Source organism: Gallus gallus, chromosome 3 (genome assembly GCF_016699485.2).
Source record: "Gallus gallus isolate bGalGal1 chromosome 3, bGalGal1.mat.broiler.GRCg7b, whole genome shotgun sequence".
NCBI classification, from domain to species: domain Eukaryota; kingdom Metazoa; phylum Chordata; class Aves; order Galliformes; family Phasianidae; genus Gallus; species Gallus gallus.
Window position 1 is genome coordinate 29,443,285 of NC_052534.1, and position 26,510 is coordinate 29,469,794.

Below are 26,510 nucleotides of genomic sequence, written 5' to 3' on the forward strand. Positions count from 1 at the left end.
CTGTTACACTAATCTCCTGCATTATGCTCAGAGTTAAGATGTAGAGTGGCAGAGCAGGAATGAAGGATCGAGCTTCTATTTCAGTTTGAGCAATTTAATCAGTGTGAGAGGCCTGACTAACTTTGAAGACAGCCAGTTTTCAATTTAATATGTACTAATGGCATGCTTACTTCAAGCCAATTTGGAAGAGGAAAATAAAAATACTGTTCCTCAAAATGACTTGTTACTTCCCAAGATGAAGTTCAAGAAAAACCTTAGGTGAACACTGCTACTGTACGAAACACTAGACTTTAATTTCACGATCATTTCAGTAAAGCAATGAAATATCACCATCCCTCAGTAACTAATGAGGAACAGAGTCACAGAAGAGGAAGGGAAAAAAAAGGACTTGCCTACTTTCACAAAGACATGCTCATTGGCTGTGAAAAGGAAATCAGATCTCACGCTCTTGGCTTGCTGTCTAGCTGCTGGATCACATTCCTTTCATATAAATTGGATAGACAATTTAGAAGTCATCAGTTACATATTGTTCTATTATCCAGATCACATTTGTCCTATATGTCTGCTTATCCAACAGCTTAAATCACCTTTACAAGTAGCTGTACTTCCCCTTACATCTAGCTGCTGAGCCAGACGATTTTCACAAGGGAGGTTTTTCTTGGTCTTGCCTTGTTTGTCTATGCAACGACTGCTGAAATGTAGTCTGAGTCAACCACCATGACTGTTCACCTAAATTTTTTCTGTGTCCTTAGCCGAAGGTTGTTGCTGAACAGCAACTTCTCTCTTCCAAGATGTCCTAGCACAAAGGATGTTTCAGTTCAAGTGAAGAGATAGCAATGAAAATGGTGGGGTGGAATGCATGAAAGAAGAGTATTTAAAAATAAAATGAACTTACACAATATTTGTTGTGTTTAGATTGAACTCACCAAGTTTTGTATAAAGAACAATTGAATGCTGGATAATTTCTACGGGTCACAAATGTTAATATTGATGGTCATAGTAGTACCCCTTCCCAGAGCACCCTGGAATGGCAGAACACTGAACCCTTCCTTACGGTTACCTAACCTAGCACATAACTTTAGTATGCATATTTAGTAAATGCTACTTCTACATTCCTTCACTTGTAAAATCCATTTTAAAACTAGCTCTTTTACAACCTGGCAGTTTTCCTGCAAAACCTCAGTCTGCTGAATAGCAGTACAAGGGGAAATAGAAAGGTTAGCTGTTAGCATTGTATTATTTTCTTGTGGCATTAATGATTACACTCTTAGAAAACATGCAGCAAACTCAACAGCTGTCCTTGTGCATTTCTAAATACTCTGTATGCAGTACTGCATTACACTGTCTCCAGTGACAAATTATATTTTATTTGAAAGACAAAATATGAATCTGGATCAGACTTCCCAGATGAATGAGCTGAACATTTCTAAACTGTGCTTACTGATACTGACCTCTCTTCTCAGAGAGAAAGAGTTAAAACAGCTTCCCTTATTCCCCAAAGGCTGCTGGTCTCACGCAGCAGTGCCATGTTTTATTTAAAACATGCACTCTCTCAGTAACCACTTGTTCTAATTGGCAAGGCAAGGCTGGGTCCCCAAAGCACACAGCTCGTTACATTCGGTTTGGATTACAAAAACACGATGAAACAAACTGCATCGAAATGTACAAATTAACAGCTCAAGAGTGCACGACACAGACATGGAATTAGATTGTAATATGGAACAAACTCCACAGGGAGGCTAAGGAACAAATCACTAGTGTCTCTATAAACTACAGAAGGTTTCCAAACGAGCAAATGAACAAAACAGCACACAGACTTTTCTATAACTCAAATAAATTGCTAAATGTGAAAAAAAAAAAAAGGAAAAAAAAAGAAAAGCATTCTCCTATAAATGCATGCATAATATACGAGAGGGAATGGAATTACACAGGTTTAATAAATGAAACCTGTGGGTTGCAGTCTGAATAGGTAACTCTGTTTTCATGCCGACAATGTGTAAACATCATGGCACTTAAGACATATCTCTATTTTTTATTTATTTATTTTTACTAAATCAGAGAACCTATACACATGGGACTGAATTACATCTGTTTTTTCAACAAGTCATTTGAAAAGGTTATGAGTTAGAAGGTGAATAAGACATTAAAGAAACAGAAAGAAACCAGCTTTACCATAAAGAGGAAAGTACACTAAGCGGAAAACAGAACTACAAAGCAAACTAAAAATAACAGAAGTTCAAGAAAATAATGGACTGAGCTCTTTTGTCTGCTTGTCAGTCTGTGCAATGGGCCTGGCAACCTTTTGAGATCAGAAAAATATCTATGATATCTAGTCAAATTAGAGGAAAAATTTTAATTAGGTATACTTGGCAGCCTTTTCAGGAAGCCAGCACTGAGATGCTGCATTTTTGAGTGTAATCCATATTATAGATAGATCGATACATAGATAGATAAGTGAACCCCAGATTACTGGGCTATGAATTTAGCAAGATGCAATCCAATGGAACAGCCCCGATCTCCTACAGGATAGTCTACTGACAGAATTCACTGTCTGTAAAACACTGAAATTCTTAAATAAAATGTATTTAGTTTTCCTAGGCTACATGGTGAAAACACTTTTAGATGTCACTGGAAAGAGCTCTACCAACTTGATGTTAGTAGTGGCCTGAAAGAAGAAAAAGTTGAACTATTTCAAGAAACAACTTGAGTGCCAGATGCAAAAGAAATTTCCTTTCTTCCACTAACCACTCTGTAAACACAGAAACAGAAATGCTTCATGGGTCTGTCCTCCATCAGTGTTAACTCTCCCACTACGTTATATGGGGGAAGATGAAAGAACGACCAAGGAAAAATAACTGAAGAAATCAAACCAGCAGCTGAAGCACTGACCCTACTGACAACCTACGTTGTACACAACATCTTCACATAGGCAAGTGCTGGGCAGATGAGACCGCATCTTCTGGATGGCACCGTTATGGTCCTTCCATAGAATGCCTGGCAAAGTCAGATGAATATTGACACAAGACAACATAGAAGCCCTGCACTCTGATACTTCCACGCCATGTTGATACAGATAGAAATAAAATATGTCTCTCATTGAGCTAATCCCCCTAAGTTAGTATTCTTATATGGCATATACAGAATCAGTATATTTTCTGTGTAACTCAAAATTTCATCTGTATTTACACTTAAAAGCACAGCAAATTTAGAAGGTTTCAGAAATTCATCTCTCCCACATTTCCAATGTATACATATTATTTACTAGAAGCATATAGCATAATTATGCTGGATGATTTGGTTGATGGGACCGTATCTAACAGAACTAAAACAATTATTTCTAAACCTAATACAACTATACTGGAACAAATTCATTTTCCCCTATTAATTCATATTTACCCACCAAAACTTGAAGACAGGTTCAGGAAAATGAGGCAAAAACCAAAATCCTTTCCCATTCCTTGATAAAAATATTGCCACATTCTAACAACCCAAACACAGCTATTACTCTGATCTTCATACTTTTTCAAACTGCAGAATAATGCAGCAGAAATAATCTTTGGGGTCAGCAGGGCAAATCAAGCTTGTAAATACGTGAAGCCCAACTGAAGACTGAAGTCATTCATCCAATTATTTGCTTAATTCCATTTCATGATTTTTTTTTTTTTCAAATGGTCAGGATATGGCTGACTTTGTCAAGTTACTCATTATGTTAAGACATCTTTTCCCTACCAGTCGTACCCTCTCTTAAAAATTCCTTGGGCACAGAGTGAGGGAAATTAAGCACATGCCAAACATCATCTATATTTGTATCTGGAATGCTACAGCTCTTTACCAGCAGGTGCTCTAGAAATTAGCAGTGTCTTTATTGCCACTTCAAACAGCAATACAATCTTCCAAAGAATTGTTCAGCTTCAAGCCTGTGCGTACAATAAGATTCAAACATGCACCTTTACCAGTCTAAAGTGTTAGTGAGAGCTACTGTTTGTAACAAGCAGTCTCTGTACTTCAAAAGACAAAGCCAGGAATGACTACAGCAACAAATTCTAGCCTAATGAAGCTACAAATTGAGGCACCAGCTTCCATTAGGAACCAGCAAAGGTAAAAAACATTCTGCTGCCTTTTTGAGAAAGGATGCATTTTGTATACATGTAAAGAGAACTACTGTTTGGTGCTTTCTTGTTTGTTTTAAACTTTTGAAAATGCTTGCTCTTTTTCCAATAATAAAGTACTACATGATAGTACAAGGATACGGAAAACGTAAGCATGACAGATCAATTATTCATTTAGGAACAAAAAATTAACAAAGAGAAGGACTGAATGAGTATAATTTATCATGCAACAGGATACAGCAAAGAATACAAAACATGAACGAGCAACAGACAACATGCAAGGTATGAAAAGGTTTTCAGTACCCTGAAAGCTTGACTGATGGACAACTTAGCAGCTCATTAAAAGCAAAATGTATTTAGGCAGGATTGTTTAGGGCTTTTTTTTTTTTTTTTAAACCAGATCATCCTTAGAGTAGGTGTTGTTACCACCACATAATACAGCATTCTAAATCGTTCCCAGGATTTACAAAGCCAGTGAAAAGAGGAAACTCCATTATTCAAGTGACTCTGAGTCACAGAAAAGAAACAAGATTTTGTAAGCTCTGAAAATTGTGTATGACATGAGTGTGACAAAATAAATAGCTGAGCAAAACAGAAGGGTTAAATAAAAACATACAGTAACTCCTCATTCTGAGTGAGCTCAGGATACAAAGAGATTAGCAGACCTGCTGCTTCTAGAAACAGATGATACATAGGAGATACTAGTATCCATTTTTACTCCTCCCGTTAGATCTCCAAACAAGAAAAAATAAAATACACTGTTCAAGTTACAAAACTTGATAACCTGGCATGGAGACAAGCATACAACTGATTACCAGCAATACCAATTCCTTCCTTGATGAAGGGAGATTAAAATGCTTTAATTTTACCAAACAAGTCCTTCACAGAACATAAACAGCTCACAGCTGGATTAAGACAGACAAGAACATACACTTCTAGAAAGTTTCAATCACATAAAGATAGAAACGCTATGAAATTGATTCACAAATCCATGAATATCCTAATCACCATTTCAGGATCTCCCAGTTTTACAAGCATTTCTCCCCATCAAGCCATCCAGTGCTGCACTTACCTTTAGCTTCACACATTACTGAACAACCCGAAATCCAGTTCTTGCATCCCTCTGGCCAACGTTGACTGCACCATCACAAAAATTAAACTTTCCAAACTCCCAATGGATCAAATGGATTAAAGTCAGAGCACAGGTTTGTTGTTTCTTTTCGAGCTACTGAAGTAGAAAGTCTACTTTTACAGTTTTCTGTATTTAAATATTTATTCTTTCTCTGTAATAGTTTATTCTGTGACCATTCCCACAGGCTCCAATTAAAACTGAGTTCTTGTAGCACGAGGTGTTGTTTTTGTGAATGTTTGTAGAATTTCTACCTGAAAGCAGGTAGGCTTAATAAAAGTGGCTTGTTATAAGCACTCAGTGTCCCTATCTGAAGTTGATACTACAACTTCCCTAAGCATAACAGGAATAAAACTAGAATAATAAAGAACGCTTTTGAAAAAATATCACTCACTGCTGTTCTGCAGTTTAATCGTTCAGATTTAGCAGTATGTATTGAAAGTACAGAGGTTGCACTATTAGGCCAAAAATGTGTGTCACTTAAGCAGATGCTCTGGCTGTAACTTTCATTTTTTCCACTTACCAGCTTATATTCTAATTAAGTAAAACCTACGCTTTACTGTGTTTATATGTGGAACATGCAAGAAGCCTCAGACAACTATGTCTCAACCATCTGAAGAGCACACTTATTTGAAGCAATTTAATATGCAAGATTACACTTGCACTGTACCTGGAGATTTTGAAACATTGATAGCACGTGTTCAGCACAGAACTCGAGGCAGAATGTTGTACTTTGCAGAAGTACAATTAACTTGAAATGATATATGAAAAGCTCTTGAACACTTGAGAGTCTGCTACTTCCATTGGGCTTAAATAAAACCAATCAGCTATTCCTTCTTGGAACAGACAAATGGAGTGAAGGAAACAAAGAGGGCTGAAGAGGACAGTTAAGTTCAAGCTCTTCTCCAGTATTTAACTATCTTTATGCGCAAGACAGTTCAGCTCAAGGAACAGCAGATTTGTTCTCATACAAAAGAGCTAAATGCCCCTTTAAGATCTAAACCAATAAATTGGTGTCTTCCAGACAAAGGGCTCTATGTATTTGAAATAACCAACTCACTCTTGTCACTGAGAGTTTAACAACTTCATCTCCGTAATAACATCTTAAAAGTATTCTCCTGTTTCATTTAAGATGTCCAAGTAGTTGAAACAAGGAGTTTCAGTCTCTGTGCTACTTCTAGTGAATTCATCTTGACTAGAATGAAGACATCACTAGTATCTGGTCAAACAAGAAGGTACACTGACAGCCCATGACTGTCTGTCCTTTGCTCTGTTTTGGAAGGTCTGAGAGAACAGTTAAGATAGGGAAGTTCCATGTAATTACTTATATTGCAATAGAAACCCAACAATGTTTTCATCCCATGCTGATCTGTTGACCTTTTCCCCTAAGTTATATGAGAACATAAAATTTATGCAAATGCAAAGGACTTTACTGCTGCATATGTCCTAAATTAATTAAAACAAAACAACAAACTAGATTAGATCCTTTACATCTGCAAGAGGAAAGAAAAAAAGTCACTGAGTGAAGTTACTAACCTTTTTCATTGTGTGGATTTCTTTTTTCTAAAAGAAAAGAGAAAGGAAATGATGGTCAGGAAAAATAATTCCCAATTGTACCCTGCATACAAATATACTACAATACATTTGAATAAATAAACTATCATATTAAAAGGAAAAAAAAGCAGAATTTCTTTTTCACATCATATTTTTGGAGTGCCTGGAATGGTTCAAAACATATTTCAACAGCTTTCTTACCTAAATTCTTGCTATCTCTGGTGGTTCAGTTTACAGAAACAACAGTATGTGTCATTACTTCAATACTATGGTTGGAAACTCAGTAAAAATATGCTAAAAATATTCTTAGTATAAACAAGCTAAAAAAAAATGCAAATAAAATCTTGAAGAACTTAAGGATTTTTTTCCTAAATCCCACATGTTTAGATATCACCTCATATTTTTAAAGCAGAAAATGAATTTGATTAGAGGGAACAGCTTTTCAGGAGAATTACAGAATAGAAGCCAAAAAAAAAAAGGGAACAGAAATTTGTTCTCAAAAAAAAAAAAGAAAGAGCAATAAAACACAAAGACCTTTCGTTTAATGCCTGGCCTAATGGTTCTAATGTTTTGGGTACACTGATAAACCCAAAATATTAAGTATGGGCCATTACAATCAGCAAATCCACGTTTTTGAGTTATGTAAACAAGTTATTTTCCAGTGCTGGTAAGAACACAACTGTACTGAGTCGAATCAAACACCTACTAGTTTATATCTCTCTATGGTACGTAGGGAAAAAATATATGAAAGGGCTTGCACTTTTTTAACAATTTCCTTCCAGTGATCCATGGCTGTAGGAAACAGCCAGAGGAATTTATACAATATGCCTCTTCTCCCAGGTAACAAACAGGACCCGAGGAAATGGCCACAAGTTGTACCAGAGGAGGTTTAGGTTAGACATAAGGAAAAACTTTCTCTCAGAGGGTGGTCAGGCGCTGGAATGGGCTGCCCAGGGAGGTGGTGGAGTCGCCGTCCCTGGCAGCGTTCAAGAGGCGTCTGGATGAGGAGCTACGGGATATGGTTTACTGGCTTGTGGTAGCAAGGGTAATGGGAGGATGGTTGGACTAGATGATCTTGTAGGTCCTTTCTAACCTTGTGATTCTGTGATTCTATGATTTTGCTGAACAATCTTTGACAATCTTCATATTCTATGTTTTTTGGTTTATTTTTTGAGGAAGTGATGTTGAATCCAAGATTTGAAATCCACAAGTCAAAATACACTTTTGTACAAACCTCTGTAAAAGCAGTTTTTATTTTGGCAGAGGGATGAGAGTAGGAAGGAGGAGGTCATGGGCGGTTCTTAAATTTCAAAGATGCTGTCACTTTTGCATTGGAACCAATGACTTTTAAAAAAATAAATTCAAAAAATGTGTGAGCTCCACATTAAGGCCAACTTAAGTCCTAAAAGCAAATATTTCATAGACAAGCCAATGGCAGTTTCAAATTTTTTTTTCCTCTTTTTAATACTGTGCCTGTTTCCCCAAGAGAAGTTAAAATCATGAACAATTATACCACTTTAATTACAATTTAAAGCAAGCATGCAATACTAAACAATAGCACAAAAAATTCAGGAAGATAAAGCCAGCAGATGCTAACAGAAAAAGGTCAATAGCAATTTCTAATACCTTAGATAGTAGTAATAAAAAAAATAGTATGTAGCAATGGTAATGATTTAATTTTTGAAGACTACAAATTAAAAAAAAATTGAAAGGAGTTTTTTTTATATTAACTTTTTGCTTTTCATCTATATCACTATATCACATTTCAGAAGATAATAAATTCTACAAAATTCTTAATTGCAATTCAATTTTTGAGAGCAGTATTATCCATTCAGGTGCTGTGCTAACAGTGGAACTGTAGTTCAAGGGCATTCCTGACTTCCATAACCTTCAACAGCAAGGTCTGATTGCTGCATCTACACAAGAGGTTCTTGATTGGCAAATAAATGAAGAACCAAAGTGAGGAAAATCCAATTATGCATATACAGCAGAGGAAGAAAAACCCACACAAAGACCCTGCAGGAGACACCAACAATGTGGTTTCAATAACCCAACAAAAGCCATAAAGCCTTTTATTGCACTTACCAGCAAAGCATTTGGAACAGAGATTCATAGTCTTGCTGGACCTGAGGTAAAAAAAAAAAAAAAAATTGAGCTAAAATATTCATTATCATTCTAATCAATACAGAGAATTTCAGCCAGGGTAACTGACCTTAAGAACTTAAACAGCTAATCAAAAATTATATCAAAATAACAATAGACTAGAAGCAGCCAAACTAGGAATAGGGATGAGGAGGAGATTTCATCTGACAACCTCTTTCCAATTTATAGAGCTTTTAAAACACAGTTTTCACATTTATTTACCTCATATTTAAGAATAAGTTTACCTTTTAAGGTAGACACTGCACACTTATCAGACATATCCATTGCTCTACGACAATAATGAGAGACAGGAAGAACAGGTACGTTCTGCTTTAATATTAAAGCTCCCCTTGGCAACAGCTTTGCAGTCCTGACAAATCTTGGATACGGTATTGCAGTAGAGAGATTAAAATATTGCACTTATAAGGACATAGACAGATGTGCTCTTGGAATCCTAGCTGGAATGGTTTAAGGAGTTATTACCTCAAGCTGTTCATTACTACCCTCAGCTGTAGCCAGCAGTAATTTAAAATAACCTGGCTAACTTTGTACTGACATGAACTAGGATAGTTCATATGATCTGTTAGTGTGGCTCAACTTTCAGGGCAGTAACCTTCAGCTGAGAGAAAAACAGCTGGAGAATGACAGCAACATCTTAAGTCTCCCAGATGTCTCCAAAGCGTCTGTGCAATTATGCCACAAGTGTTCAACTCAGAGAAAGTCAGCAGGCTCAAAAACAAACCAAGTTAAGGCTACAGCGCTCTCCAGGACTGCAGCAAAATCACATAAAGTTTCGCCCAGCTTACAAAAAATTCTATTATCCCATCACCCTTACAAAGTGACCTGGAGAATACGCTCACAGTCTCTAAGCACTGAAACGTCTTTAGGTAAGTACAACCCATTTTCTGTGCACACTGCCCAATATTTGATTCGTTCAACATTCCCTGAATGCCATTATAAGCATTAGTATCACCCTGAGCAGGCCTGAAAGAACATGTTGGCAGGTAAGGTTCTACCAAAGCCATCCATGCCCAGAAGACCTTTTTACCCTCCTCAGGGCAGCCTCTTACCAGAAAGATCTCATTTAGGCAAATTAACTGCATATTTACCTATAGAAATATGTATATTTAAAAACAACTGAGACTACCTAAACCATTTTCTAATTCCAGACAAACATGGACAGAATTTTGAGATGAGATGTGCACCAAACAATATAAAACTCTAAGAATCAAGACTCAAACCAAACATCTTGATTTTTTTTCTCCAAAGCAATTAAATCACAAAAGATTACACCTATTAGAATTATATACTTTTCCCCCCGAGCTTGCAAATGAATATTTTGAATGAATTCCCAGTTAAAAAGTAAATCCAGACTTAATCAATCAGATCTTAGCATTAGTCACATGAAAACATTACAGATGCTTTTCAATTCATGCACATTTGAAAGCTGGTTTACATCAGGCTCAAGAGTTCTCCAGTTCACTGCAGATATGAGACCATAAGCATTTGCCAGCTACAGCAAGAGACAGACACATGAAAGCTAGTTTTAAACACAAGCAGTATGTGCACAGGAGAAAAGTTAATTCCTAGGAAAAGCAGAACAGCATTTGTAGCCATACAAATACATATCGTATTGGTATATACCCAAAGATTCAATAGCTATGTTGACAGTCTGCACAGATTTTCTATCTTCAAAAGAACTGCAATTAAGAACAGCACGGTGAGTCAACACCTACAGCATTAGTGTGCTGCAGTTCAGTACTCACTGCTTATGGATTAGACCTTCTGGAACAGCTCAATATGCCAGGCAGGAGCTTCTCTGCAAAGCCATTAAACCCCAGGGGCAGCAAAGAAAAAGAAAGGTAGAGTTCAGGTGGTTCATACTGATGACATTGGAAGGGGCAATGACATATGGTTCCATCAACCATCTCAGCTGTTAAATATCAATCCGAATTCTCATATAATATTTACTTAGCAACAAACCAACAATGAAAAATGCACACAAATGCACAAAAATAACAGCCAGCCATGTGAAAAAGAAGAAAGAGGGTTGCCATTTACTCTTAACACAAAAAACAGGGTTTGTTTGTTCGTTTTTACAGACAGTGCTATTGGACAAGCAAGCAAAACAACTTGAGCTCACTGTCACTCTTCCAAGGTTCACTTTCAGATGCCTTTATGTGTTTTTTTTTAAGGCATACAGGTTAGTCAGAGGCTGCAACATTGGATGAGAACCTCAACTGCTTTTCTTGTTCCTTGAGGTGTTTGGTTTTTTTTTCTTGGTTTGTTTGTTTGTTTGTTTGTTTTTTTGTTTAGTTTCTTCTACACAGACGTCACAGCAGATAAACCAAGACTAAGATAGTAACAGCACTGATTAACCATCGCCCCTTGTGGAAAGTGCAATATTTAATTAGGGCCAAAGCTTTACAACAAAAATATCAAGCAGTGTAGGTATGTCAAGTTTAGGAGGTATTAACTGAGAGACATGTTAATGTCTGTCAAGTAAGATACACAGTTAATGGTGTTCTGTTCCACTGCAAATCCCTTCTCCTCTTACCTAGGATTTCCTCTTCCCTCTCACTAGCCCCTTAAAACTGAGCAAACCTGCATGTGCTAATTCTCCTCACATAAATCTTCCTATGCACTATCTTTTATTCCTATTGTTTTATATTAATCATATTTATTTATTTCTATGTTCCCGACAGACTTTTCAAATACACATCTGGGATACAGGTTACTTCTCAAGGTAATTTCATTCAAAATGCTCATATCAGAAAAGGGTCATGCCATAAGATGGTCATGGTACAGCCCCCACTGTTGCCACCTCATGGTCACAAAAGGCAACCGAGAAGCAGATGATTTCTAGGAAATGCAGTACTTATTTGATTTCTAGGAAAATTCATTAGAACAATGAGAGTAAAGGTAAATAAGGCATACAGAGCTGGAAGCCCAAGTTAACCCTGGCAAGGAGAACAGACTGCAAGCCTTCAGGCTGATAGCCAACGCTTTCACACCCTTCTCTTACAGCTAGGTTGGGGATATTCAACATGCTTATGAATTAGTCATCAAATCACTGGTTTTAATGGAAGATATCAAGGTAATTCCCAGATTTCCCTCATAAAAGTCAGCTTCATGCTTAACAGCATCTAGCTCAGAGCTACTGCAGTATATATTTTATATCTACAATGTCCCTACCAAGTCAGCTTTGTATTAGTAATATACCATCTCCACCTGCACATAATTTAAGCTGGTATTCACACAGGCATTCATATTTATGGATAAATCAAGTCAAATAGAATTGCATTATCTTAGAGGCAGAATATAAAGTTAAACCTCACTTGAAGGTACTCCCACCTGCCAAAAAGAAACCATTTAACTAAAGGGTAATAAAAATTGTGTAGATTTGGAAACCACGAGGTGAAGCAATGCTTAGAAGGTCAAGTGGCAGAGCAAATTAGAGGCAGGGGAACTTCAAACCAGCTGGAAAATCCCAGAGGCTTCAGAAGTATTGCATGCAACTATTTGACAAAACTTGGTCTGAAAAAATCTCAGCTATTTAAAAAGCTTCCACTTCCAAGAAGAAAAATAACAGAAAAACTTCCCTTATAAAAACACAGCCATGAAAGCAGTAACAATGAATGACACAGGACCTTTGAAAAGGAAGAAATTGCAGAAATAGGTCATCCCAGAATTCATAGTATATTTATACTTCAAGCAAAAAAATCACATGTAAAGGTAAAAATAAAAAACCTCATTTTGGGATATTCATATCATCCCTCACTTGGATTATTGTACATACAAATTTCCAAAGCAAATGAAACCACTTGAACCAACAGACACACACAGAGACCACTGCCAGGGCTCAACTTCAGCGAAATCAACAACTGCACCTCAGATTAAATACACACAAGGGAAAGTGAGAGAAACTGACTACCAAAAATAACATCTTCCACTCCTATAGATTGATAGACTGTAACTAAACGGCAACATCAGAAGTACTAAGACTCTTATTCAGCCACTCTGCTTCTCTATTCATATAGTACTTTCATTACGTTCGTATGAAAGCATGGCCTCACCTATTCCACTAAAAGCATCAAAAATTATTTACTTGAATTATATACCCTACTCTACTAATTATTCCTTTTGTCGCCATCTGGCAGTATACAGCTGTGAGGTAATGTCCAAATCTGTGTGCATTCTACTCTTCTGTCTCCACTGAAGTCCTTTCCCTTTCCCTTCCCCCACTATATAACTTTATCAATACGAAGCCACAGCTAGAGAATGAAGATAGAGTTTTACCCCAAAATCTCAAAGACCGATAGAGGTATCATACTTGATTCTAATAGGCAGAACGTAAAGGAGAATCTCAGTCTGAAGATTCTAGAATAAAATACATGCTGAAACTCAGAGCACTGGGAGAGTTTAAAAGCATTATACAAAAATCCACTTCATCTCAGCATTCTCAGACTTCCTAATGAAAACAATTTTCTGCCAAGAAACTTGGATAGGCTTACCTAATAAGTACAGAAGGTTTTGTAACAAAACCTTACATTTTCCAGCAGTCAGGCACTTCCCAGCTTCCCCATTTGCATTTTAAAGAAGAAAGATGAAAAAGCAAACCACAAATGCTAAAAACTAATACTTCACACAAGTGCTAAAGGGCAACTGAAAACGCACCGTTTGGTCTATAGTGTGAAAACTCCTTCACGTTTTAAATAGTGAACTAGTATTACTAATGCAAATGTCCACCAATGGGCAGATTCACACAGTTGCACTATAGTAAAAACTAACTAATAATTCTGGCATAGGTGTATAATCTTAAGACCTATAAAAGAAAACAATCAAAAAAAAACACAGAACAGTAATTTCTGGAAATAATTTTTCTTTGGTTGTGTTTTAGGACTGAAACAATACCGAATTTGGAGAAAAAAAGCTTTAATATAGGACAGATGTATTGGGCGTTTCATTTTAAATGCAGTTTGCACTTGTGGCTTAAGTAAGTATGATTTTGCATTTTTATTGGTAACAAGACTTTCCAGCATACCTAGCATATCTTTCTGATTTAGAAGTTCTTATGATTTGGCAGTCAGAAAATGTATCTGCTTCAGTAGCACTATAACTGCACTGGTGATTAAACACATCATGTCCTTCTTGGTCCTCTTCCAGTACAGCACTCAGAGTGGGATGTCAGTGTCACCCCGGTCAAATCTTTCTTAGTCCCTGAATGATACCTGCCCAGCACGTCGAGGGCCGTGTGTCTGAAAAACATTAACGTGCACTGAGTCGTGTCATTAATTAGTTAAAACTACTACACAGAAGCCTCCTCCCTGAATTTCCTGCACATGCTGTTTTTTCATGTGTTTGGCAACTTAGGACAACTGTAACATATGTTAAAGTAATGCATTTATACTACCGTAGTTAATGGTCTGTCACCGTTTCCATTATAAAGCAATTTTCAAAGGTTTATAACTCTGCTGAAGAATTCAGTCTGAGCTGAATCCTGGCACACAGTATAAGCAGAACCACAGCCCACATGTGTTTACTTTTATCTAACCAGACTAGAAGGGTTATTTATCATTAAAAGAAAATTGATTCAATTCGGTACTTCCCTTACACTTTTCATCATTTGCTCAGAATATAACACCTCACCTTGTACAGAAAGGAGGTTAATTAGACTGAGTTAATAAGACCTTCAATCATCCTCTTGAAATTTCTGTATACCCTCTAGCTTCTCCAGAAAGCCATTTCATTGTTCTAAACCTGATGCCAACTCATAGATTAAATATACACTGTATATCTGGTACCTTGGTTCCTCCTCAATTGATAATCTTGCTAATAGGATACAGACAAGATTTTTTTGGACAGTTTAAACAATTATTCATGTCTTTAGACTGAGGCAGCTCAGTAATTCTTCTAGAATTATGTATGCTAAATTCTTTTCACATAAAGGAGCAGAAGTGAAGCATGTCAAATGCAGATTAACTTGCAGTGAATCTGGCAAACAAATGTCCACATAGACTCAAACTGATTTTTTACTCACTAAAATCTGAAGTCAAATGCCTCCTAAAGGCAGTCCGTGTCTCTTCTTCCTGGGCTCTTCTACACCCCTATGTTTGGAGTATTCACTTGTAAGAATTCCAGCTGAGCTAGGAAGTGTTATTAGTAAGACTGTGTTGTTATTACTATTATCGTAACAGTTTTTCTAGCTTGGAAAATACATTAATATTCTGCTTTTGATTCCTGGATTCCTCATTTTCACCATAAACAACACAGCGTTCCTTCCCATCGCTACGTTTTGGTAAGCAGCAGAAAGTCAAGTCACATGCCAGCACAGACCTCATCATCCTACTTCAATCTGAAATGAAACGGAGAAGAAACTTTATGCACAGCACAGAATATTAGAGTTGCCCTTTTGGCAACTTTCCACAGTCAAAAGATATGGCAGTGCATCCCAATGAAGTAGCTGAACTCTGATTTATTATTTTTCCAATGGCTACACTAAAGTATTCTTCTAAAACTATGGCTGAAGCACTTTTTATATTTTAAATATAAAGGGACACTGAAACGCTTTGTTTACAATAATGTCAGAGCACAGCACAAATACACAAGAGGGAAAACAGGGAAAAGACTGCAACAAAGCAGCTCCTTATTCTTACAAAATGTATCTCAGGCTCTGACAAAAGCACTGATGGAGTTTCAATTTACAGCCTTATCCAAACAATTCATACAAGAAACTGCAAAGAATCTAATGCATTTAAACTAGGTAAGAAGGGTTGGAACAACTCAGAACAGATTCATTTCAGTTTCTAGCTCAGTGTACAAAGCTGTTGCTCTCCAGTCAAAGATAAATGCTCCATAAATACAAGTCTCTACACTCACTTAAAAATATAAAGAATAGTAAAAAGCCTGAGCAGCAAAACCCAATGCCAAACATTCCCCTAGAAATTCTCTGAATCTTTTTCACAAAGATGTGCAGTCTATTGTTTAAAGGATAGTAAAAAGGTTGAAAAACTAAGTGGTGCTCAGCAACAAGACAAAGGCCAACGGTACAAACCGGAGCACAGCAAGTTCCATATGAACATGAGGAACTATTTCTTTACTTCAAGGGTGACAGAGTGCTGGAACGGGTTGTCCAGAGAGGTGGTGGAGTCTCCTTCTCTGGAGATATTCAAAACCTGCCCGGAAATCCATCTGTGAGACCTACTGTAGGGAACCGCTTTAGCAGAAGGCTGGACTAAATCATCTCCAGAGGTCCCTTCCAGCCCCAACCATCCCGTGATTCTGTATTAGTCAACTCTAAGAGGCCTTCAATAGAAAAAGTAAGAATAAAATTAGAATGTTCTGATCCACCTACTTTCCACCAATTCCCCAATAACATCACTATTTATATGCATCGCAGGTAATAAATAATTTGCCTTATGACAACACAAGCACCTTCCTCAGATTTTACAATATTAAATTGTATTAAGTATATCTTTTTCTTCAGATCAGACATTCCAATGCTCCACTGATAAGCAGAACTCAAAAACCTAAATCACAGGATCAGTAAATATCAATAAATATCTGAACTTTCTTAGAAAAAAAAAAAATCAGTTGGAAAAGACATCAAGAAAGCATCTATTTCATCCCCTGACTTAAACGCATGACACCAATACATCAAATGTTTCCAAGACAGTTATTTCAACTCTCTGCAACTCCAACAACTCTATCTAGATTAGGAAAAATAGAAAAACTTCCCTTTCTTGTTCAGTTTAAGGATACAATGTCTTTTCAGCACGCAAAGCTATTAAACAGACTTGAAGACTCAGTCATCCACCACGCGTAAGGCCAAAACAACGACAGTTATGTCAATCGTCCTTAAAAGATCACATTTTCTAACACCCTGACCATTTTTGAGCTTTTCTACATTTCTTCCTGTTCACATCCATTCCTTGTCCAACTACAATGGTCATATTGAATCAGAACTCCTAACAGCAGCTTCAACTCAGATAAGGATAACTGAAACCTTAACACAAGTGTGTCTAGCAGTATTCTTGGCTATAAATCAAAATTATACCTCTATAATCAAGGTTGTATCTGTTGTTGATATTGGTTCCTGGATAAGAGAAAGAAGACAACTACTAGCAGAAAGTAAAGAAGGGATCATTACTTAGTTTTGTTTTTTCAGTTTTGATTTTGAGTTTCTCTTCATCTTTGTTGCTTTTTTTTTTTTTTTTAAGTCAAGATGATATAATGGTTTATGTTCATCTCTCTATTTTAACTTCTTATCCATCTCTTCAGAGCTGCTATCTAGTCATCTCTTTTCCAGAATTTATGTAGTTGAATAGTCTATGGAAATTACTGTAATTTAACAAGGCCTTACTTTGAAACCATCTCATTCACCTTAGCTATGATATATAAGCTGACATTTATCACATTACACAAAAAGCATGATACTACCTAGATTTTCAAAACAGTGAAGAAAGTTACTTACCAAGTCAAAGTTAAGTATGGAATACAAGATAAAACAAAACAAAAGCCTGAAGCAACAAAAGCCAACCCCATCCTCCCTCCAAAAAACCCAACATATGAAACTAGTCCAGGTTCAACCCTTCATTTGTTATTAGACAGCACTACTACTACAGTAGCGTAATACAGGGAATGTGGAGCCACTACAGGGGAAGACGGAAGATGAAATCAAGAGCACAGAAGAAACTGATCTACACGTGTAAGAGGTTTTTTCCTTTACCTTTATGTTTACACCAAAATTATTTTTTTGACTAAAGACAATTGAAAATGCTTCTTAGTATTATAACGCCCTAGAATTAGTAGAACTTTTAAACAACTAAAAAATGCCTTGCAAAGTATTTCAAAAACCTTGATTGTTTGTACGTATGCATGTCAAGTAACATTTACAAAGAAAGCTTATTTAAACTAGTTAAAAAATGCTGTTGCACAGTATTAGGCCAGAATTCATAAACACATTTTGTTAACGTACTTAACACTGGGCATTAATACTTTTAATGTTTAATGTTACACAGGCAAAAAAAAACAGCATTTGAAATGTTGATCATCCCAAGTACAGAGAGAGAAAACACTTAAAGGTTCACTATACATAACAGATGGGACAAGAGTAAGAACTCCAAGAATTATTTTGATGATTTATTTCTACAAGTTACAAAGAAAAAGCACAGAAAGCAAGGTATCCTGCTCAATGAAAAATGCAATGTAGCTCCTACCAGTCTTGAAAAAGGAGTGCTTTCTTGCTTTGTTCAAGAAATACTCTTCCCTATTCTTTCTGTCTGTTATGTTTCTAAATCTGGATTTACTATCAAGGCAGAATTGAAGCACTTCTTGAAAAGCACATGAATGATTTCGATGAGGTGCATGCAATCCTACCTTATTACTGTTCATAAACCACCTAAAAGAAGTCACCAGTGTGCAAACACACAGGCACGTTTCCTCCTCCCCTTTCAAACCAGGTTTTAGTGAAATCTTCAAAGGTTAGCTGAGAGAAACTCACATTCTTCCACCCCAGCAAGCTTTGTTCCCAATCATCAGCCAGGAAAAAACACAGCTCTTATTTAGATCAGTGCTGCCTCTGTACCTGATTAGAGGCAGTCATTTTTGGTTCTCACCTGGGAAAATATAGCCAGGTCTCACTATGCTGTCCTACAGAATATTTCTTTCTGTAGAAATTCAAAATTAATTGCATCAATGTCTGCACTACGAGTGATCTTCCAGTTAAGTGTTTATATAAAAACTTTCCTAAGAATAGAACCACACATTCTGGCAGAATGTAATTCTACCCAGAAAGTAGAATTAAAGAGAAATAGGAGAGAAGGAAAAAGGAAAGTCACTTTCAGAAGTGAAACAAACCGCTGGTGAGTCATGATAACCAATGCTAAACCAAAAAAAAAAAAAAAAAAACCAATCAAGGTCCTTTTGCTGCTGGTAGCAGATATGTGCTTGCATGCTGCATGCTCATTCTAATGCCCCAGAAGTTTTGATTAACTTTCTAACAGCTTGCAGGTAAGAAGTCTGTATCAGATTTTTCATCTCTCAAGATGTGAAAGGAGGTTCTCAGCCTCAAAAACCATCCTGAAGTAGACAGAGTTCCACTTGCCAGCTCAGCAATGGGGTAAGTAATACCCCTGCTGAACACCTTATGCAAAGTCTTAGCCCAGATGAACATTTTGAATATTTTCACTTGAGGAGAGGTCAAACTTCTGATTTGTTGGGTGTTGTTTGTTTTTTTGTTCTGTTTTTTCTTTTAAAAGAAAACCACAAAGCCAGAGTTTAGTGTAATTCAAAGGAACACAGCATTTCTAACCAGAAGAAAACTGCATAGAAACATAGCCTTTGAGATGTTTGTGTTAAACGTTCAACTTCTGACGTTCCTGAAAAACAAAATAAATCAGGTAAAACTTGTAACAACAAAGAGTTCAAGGAACAAACCAATATAAACATAAATCTTTGGCAACACCACTTAAAAAAGCAAACAAGCCCTCAAGAAAATAAAAGAAACTCTACGAGCAAGAGTTAGGCTGACAGTGATAAACAGAAAGCCTTACGCAAAGCAAGTCATTAAACTACCCCTAGAAGTTGAGATTTTTTCATAAATGTGCATCCAGGCATAATCACAAGTTGCCCACTACAGATCAATTGACAGTACACATAGAAGCAGCACCTTCTTTTACGAGAAACACTCTACTCAGTGTTCCCTTCTCTGGTGTTTCTATGACAGTGGATGATGGTCATGACTACTGCAACCCCTCAAACCCTTCAGCCATATGAGATGCATGGCTCTATAAACCTTCCCAAAACCATCTCGTTAAAGACAAGTGCCAAAGTGAAAAATAAAAATAAAAGTCTGCACAGTTAAGAAATACTAAATGTTCTTTCAAGCACTTCCATTTCAAGCAGCAAAGGGAACATTGCAACCATATAAGTTTTGAATGCTTTACACAAGAGAGCACACAGTTCATCACTATGCTCGTTTTCTCCCTGCTAACCCCAGGAGGAATCACTGCCTCCCCTGTCACTTCTGATCCACACACTCAGCATAGCCTCCCCCCATGACATCTAACTGCTATTTTTGTGTAGGTCTTCACTGTTCTTGGTTGGTTGTGCCTTTTTTTTTGTTTAACACATTAAGCGTACATTAAAAAGTGTAAAACCTCCACAGTAATCATTCTGAGATTAAACTGCTTTAGAGTTCAGAATTCATGTAACCTAAAACAGGAAACACCTTTAAAACCAACTTAGCACTTCGTGGCGTCAAAGTAATGTTTTGAAGTATTCTAGATGCAAATGCAATGTATCTCCAAGAGCAAATGCAATAAAAGATGTAGCAATCAACTATTTTCAGAAAGAAAAACTACATTAGATGCCCCAAACCCAGGAAAAAAAAGAGAAGCTGCTTTCAAAATATGCATTTAAAATCTGTCCCTCTCTGATCTGAGAGCAAATAACAAGTTATCCTTAATCTTCTCATTAGTATAGCTAGCCAGAGGTCTAGCTACTTGTCTTTGCCTACTTGTAAGAGTACAACTGAGTTCAAATACAGGAGACCTAAAGAATAGTAAAGCTGCTCCAAAAACCAGATGAAGAGCACCCCACGCATTCTTTTAGAACACAGCATTCTGATCTTTGGTATTTTATTTTCTTACAAGTCAGTGCACGACAACATGTATCTTGATTCATTGAACAGAACTGCCATATTAGCAATTCAATTAAGAATTTCTTCCATAGAGAAAACAAACTCTTGGAAAAATAACAACCCCATGTGATAAAAGAATAACTTTCAGTAATGTGAAAGCCGACTACATGGATGTCTGCATAATTTATCTGTAAATAACAAAACAATCAAAGTGAAAGGATAAAGTTAAATGAAAGTATTTTGAGTCGTAATACATAAATGTTGTTAACAGTAATCCAGATGTTTTTCCTTTTTTCTCTTTTACTTAGAGGGACAAAATCTTTCCACATTTACCTAATCATGTCAATCAAAACTAAACAAGTATCAGGCCGTATTTCTGTGAGTTTCAAAGTTTATTCTTCCTAGTCTAGAAAGTCAACAACATCCAAGACATCAATTTCTTAGCTCCTTACTAAGTGCATGGTTACTAACATCGCACAGACCAACAAGTCCACAGTAGGAGATTATCTTCCATTGACACTCACAGACTGAGCATGGTACACAAAAATCAGCTCAGACCAAATACACCCACACTGAATTAGATCCAACATGTTTGCTCCGTATGGAGCTGCGCTGGCATTTACACATTAGTCTTAAAGCATCCACATTGCCTAATTTCTTCCCCCCCCCCCATCTTTCATTCTGCCTTTACCTCCTCAAAACACGTGTATAACAGTGTATTTCTCCAAACACTAAAAGGAAACAGCAACAATTCAATCCTAAATATTCAAGGTGAGGTAGTTAACATAGTTAATCTAGCAGTCCCAATAAGATGTTCTTAGTTCAAATGTCCAGAGCTGTGCCATGGCAAAAATTTCAACTGTTCTGATGGTGACCAAGAGCTGTTCTCTCCTCTGCATGTTCAACTGCAGCATGCAGGAAAACTAATGCTTCACATTTCCAGTCTCAGTATGAGTTCCTAGGGAAGAGTAGAAAAGAGCAGAGGAAACAAACTGACCCAAGATATCTTTCCCCCTTACTGCCTGTCTTTCTGCATGACAGCAATAAGAATTAGGAATGTTCTCTTCTTCTAGTGCTCTTCATTCACAAGTCTTACAACCAGAAAAGAAGACAAAATATTAAAACAGGATTCAAAAGAAAGATTTATTCAAGTTATTACATTTTGACAATTACTTAACTAAGTGACTGGGAAGGGGGAGAAGGACACAAATCTTAAAATTAAACACTGACTATTGCAGACAAGTACCTCCGTTTTGTTTCTAACACCCTCATCACGACTACAGGAAGGATTTTGTCCTCAATCTAAACCTGACTTGCTTCTTAAATTTGGTATGTAACTAGACCGTCACATGAAACTGTTCAGAAGCTGCTTTCACCTATCCAACATGCTTGTGTAGGTGGATGACGACAACAGAGGCAGGGCAAGCCCCATGCTACCAGCTGAAGGTTGAGAGACTGCAAAATAAGCAATTACAAGAACACTGAATGTGCTACCGCACCAGATTGCATAGCTCCCAAATTATTTACTAACAAATGAGATCACACAAACTAAAGCACTTAGTAGGCCATGACTAACACTGGTATACTTACTTTTCCATTCAAGTTTTACACATGATCTTCTAAACAGGGCATATAAAGTTATAAACTATGGACACAAAAAAAAAATTACGAAAGTGAAGAGCTGCCATTTGAGTGCATTATCTCAAAGCCTTAAAAGATTCCCCATTTGAAAATAATTTTATCTCACACTCATCACAGTAGAAGTTTTTATGCCACTACTATTAACTTTGGTAAGGACCGAGACACTGTACACAATTCCTTATTTAGACCATTCGTCTGCAAGCTGGAGTTGATACAGGAGGGTATCTGACAGCCCGTATTCCACCTATTCCTTTTCCTCAGTGCATCCTGTGAAGAAGTGGCACCTTATTCCACTGTCTAATTGACGAGCTCAGTTCTGCTCTCCACATCTCAGTTTAACTCTGGGCATAAAAGTCGTCTACAGAACTTTCTAAAAAAAATTAAAAAAATAAAACAGATACAATAGACATGGCAGCAGGAAAATGGGAAAGGAAGAGATTGCTTGTCTTGTATTAGGTGGTGCCAACCTCCCATCAGCTCTCACACACAGCCAAAGTCTACACACACACAAAGCCAAACTAAATTGATTATTAATTCAATAAGAACTCTGATGACTGTATACCTCACAGATAGAACCACTTAATTGGCTCTGCCCAAGACCACTAAGATGATGAGACATTACAGAACAGTACCAGCACAGGACAAAGGTTTGTAGCATGCTGCCTTTTTACAGTGCTATAGAACCTGTAGTCTGTGGGTCTCTGCCAGTTTGAACTGAACATTTGTAACTCTCTAGGTACTCTCACATCTGCAAAGAATAAGGGTTCCTGCTGCTGTTAACACCAAATCAGCTCAACTAGTAGCAGCACTGGTGAGAATTTACTGTGTAAAGGAAATGTTTCATAGGAACGCGTTACCACACTTCAGTATCAGCAGATGAATCACATTAAGTCTTGCCTCATATTCAGAAGACCATCCCTGAACTCTGCAAAATTTGAATCACAGCCTGCTTACATTGGTATTGCAAGGCCACAGTGAAATTCAACTGCGGTGGGCACTGCTAATCACCATCCATCCTGGGAGATTTGAAAATAAATCTACAGGGAACATAAATTACTCACAAAAAACATGAAATGTATGACTGACATCATACCAGTCATACATAACAACCAGAGTTATTGTTGCAGGGGTCTCGTCTTATTTACACAAGGGGAAACGCTGACTGCTATGATACTGAATAAGATAAGACTTATTTCTGTTATCATATGTGAAAAATAACCCAGAATACTTCCATAGAAATTAAAGTAAGAGTAATGAATAGGAAAATGTGTTTGTTTGCCTCCTTTTTATACTACAGGAAATCTGGGCTCTTTTTCTGCTTCTCCTTTCAGCATAAGAATGAGTAATTTACAGCACGGGAGAATGAACACATTGGGAAGTATTATTATAAAAAAACTAACCCAAGAAATCAAAGGCAACATGAATATTTAATCTATTTAAAGGAATAAGAGAGGCATTCTCAAAACGCTTGAGCAAAGCTAAGACGAACAATACTGTGTATTTCAATTCACTTCCTGATCCCCCAGTAAAGGTTGGAGAGAGCTCTCACTTCTTGAGACTTTATTAAATTCAGCCGAAGCCAAGCAGTGATCTGACAGTCCCAACAGGTCTATTGACGAAACAAATTTCAAAGCTTCTAAGTTCCTCTATAAAGGTTAAAACAGCAACAGGAAAAAGCAGAGAAAAGATTTATTATTCCACAAGTCCCCTTCTTAACTTAAGTGAAGACCTCAGACTTTCAATGAGCTGCAACTTCACACTTCAGAGCTAAGCTTTCCTCAAAAGGAAGTTGTACTTTGTCTGAGAAGTAGAATTACCAGGACTGCTGAACACCAGTTCAAGCTTTCCTTTTCTATGCATCACACGAGAAATGATCAAACTATCCTACCCTATCTAAATTCTAAAGCTTAGCAAAGAACCCATGTTATCTTTTTTCAAGTCAATTATACAAATTAATTGTTTGAACTGATAAAATGGAGATAAAATGATAAAATGGGAGACCATCATATCTGTCCTTCCTTGTACCGTTTCTACTTCCTTAAAGGTAAACATCTTATTTTGAGTCATAGCTTCTTATTTGGAACAAAAGTACCTTAAAACACAGCCTAAGAGTTGGCTAACCAGATAAATACTCCGGTCTTTACTGATGTACAAAGCAGTGCCCTTTATGTATCAGGACAAAGAGCTTTAAAAAAAAAATTATCTTGCCAATACACAGCTGAAGGTCAATGGCTGTAGCTGAATTTCTGCCATTTATAGCATGTAGTATGAAAAAAAGCTGTGCCATTTAATAAAAGTCTTAAAAAAAAGGTTAGGGGAAAGCAGAACCCTTAAGAACATGAGTCTTCTCTGTACAAGCTACACTGTACGAAGGCTTTACATTTTACTGACACTGCACGTAATCATAAAAGCAGAATTTGTGTGGATGGAATCACTCATTTTTTCATTACTGACTCATCATCCAAGTCAGTGAATGTGCTGAAACTGTCCTATACCAAACATCACGCCCTGGAATTTGGGAGCTTACAGCTTGTTCTGGACTAAGGGCTTGTTCTTTGCTATAGAGCGTATGCGTCCAGATTTCACTGAAACCAAAGCTCTTTCTGGTGCGAGAACAACTGTTTATTGTGGCAAAGACTGGTGGCAAAAGGACCAATACTGCAAATTCAAGTTCAAGTGGTGAATGTTAAACATCCATACCAATGGCAGCTATTGCTCCGCCAAGTCCATCTGAATTTAACAGGAAAGTATGGGAATCTGTGAGTTGTGCTGACTCAGGGCACCTGAACTTCAGATTTATTTTAAATATCGCTCCCACATTACATTGCACTCACACATTACAGCACTTAAATTGCTCCCCACAGTCCTGCCAGCGTGCTCAGTAATCCTATCTCATTCCCTACTTAAAGCAATATACCTGATCACTCTATTCAGGGAAAATCCTATTGCCACCAAAGCTCCCGACACACAGATACAGCATACATCCTGAGGCACATAAAAAGGAGTTAAGGGCAGGAGAAAGTTAAACACTGCACAACAGAACTGTACAGAAACAGGAGAACACATGGATTACAGTCCTATAAGACTCAGGACTCCCCAGTTTTTCCTTACATGTGTAAATAAAAACGCTTGTGCAAGAAGTCTGTCTCTTACAGAAAGCAGCGGTGCCACCTTTGCGAAGCACAACAAATACCTGAAGGCAGTTATTTCCAACTGAAAGTTGTCCGGAAATGGGTCACGTGGCACAAGAAAATGAGATATATTGCTACAGAATCCAAACAGTCACCAATGCTGCACCAATGTAATTCTGAGAATGTATTTTCCCAAAGCAGATTGTGCACAGGAACAATAATAATTTAATGTGAAGTGATGCATCAGAATAAGGAGGAATTTATTTTTAAACAGAAGATAATTCCTGCCAGTAATTAAATAGATAAAAGTTACCAATATGAAGTCAAGACTACTGCACTACGGCACTGTGTTCATTGTAGATGTACAATGACAATAGTTACATTTCTGGCCACAGCCACAGACAAACATTACAGACTGATATTTAGAATGCTAATAAATGACCGTGTGTTTATGACCCATTTTCCCATTTGTGAACTACAGACCAAGCTAAGGTTAGTTATTCATCCCATTTTATGGCATCCTCTCATTTGAATGCTCTGAAATTTTACTACAACACTGAAAGCTAACTACTGATTAAATAAAGAGCAGTTTGTTCTGTTATCCTGCCAGCTGGTGAAAATATCTGAATGTAAAACTGTATTATTCGTTCCAACATGCAACTCATTTCAAAGTTGATATCAACTGCTGCACTGTTAAATCTGTATACTCTTTATAGAAGAAAAGAACTAAGCAATTACATCTGAAATGCAATTAAGTGAAGTCAGCACGCATGACCCTATCATATGCTGACTAAGCAATCACCCCACTAAGATACTCACAATATTCCTGCTTTGGATTCAGTCCTACAAGCCCACAAACACCGTTTGATTGTATTACCTAAGTATGGTTGGCAACATAACATTTTCAAAAGCTCAATGGGATTTGATACAGAAGTCATTTAAATGCTTTGAAATCACTTACTATATTTGGACTTTCAGCGAAGGACACTCGATTACAGGAACCGTGCTTGCCTTGTTACACAAATGATAAAGAGTTCTTTTTGTTTTTAACCCAATCGTGTTACTTCCAGGGCTTCTAGCCAGGCCCTGCCACTGAACAAACCGGAACTCCACTTTCACAAAGAAATATATTCCATCCAGTGTTACTGGATGATAATTCAGAT

The 26,510-nt window shown here is 37.1% G+C and overlaps 1 protein-coding gene across 2 annotated transcripts in view; it reads right to left on the reverse strand.

Moving 5' to 3' along the window:
- Positions 1 to 26,510, reverse strand: part of ZFAND3 (zinc finger AN1-type containing 3) — a 130,664-nt gene that overhangs the window by 88,281 nt on the left and 15,873 nt on the right. For both annotated transcript variants that reach the window (XM_046939078.1, XM_015283794.4), the window contains exons 2-3: positions 8,878 to 8,918; positions 6,775 to 6,801 (exon numbers count right to left, since the gene is read on the reverse strand). In XM_046939078.1, the coding sequence (XP_046795034.1) occupies positions 6,775 to 6,801; positions 8,878 to 8,905 (55 nt within the window). In that variant the 5' untranslated portion in view covers positions 8,906 to 8,918. The remainder of the gene's footprint in view (positions 1 to 6,774; positions 6,802 to 8,877; positions 8,919 to 26,510) is intronic.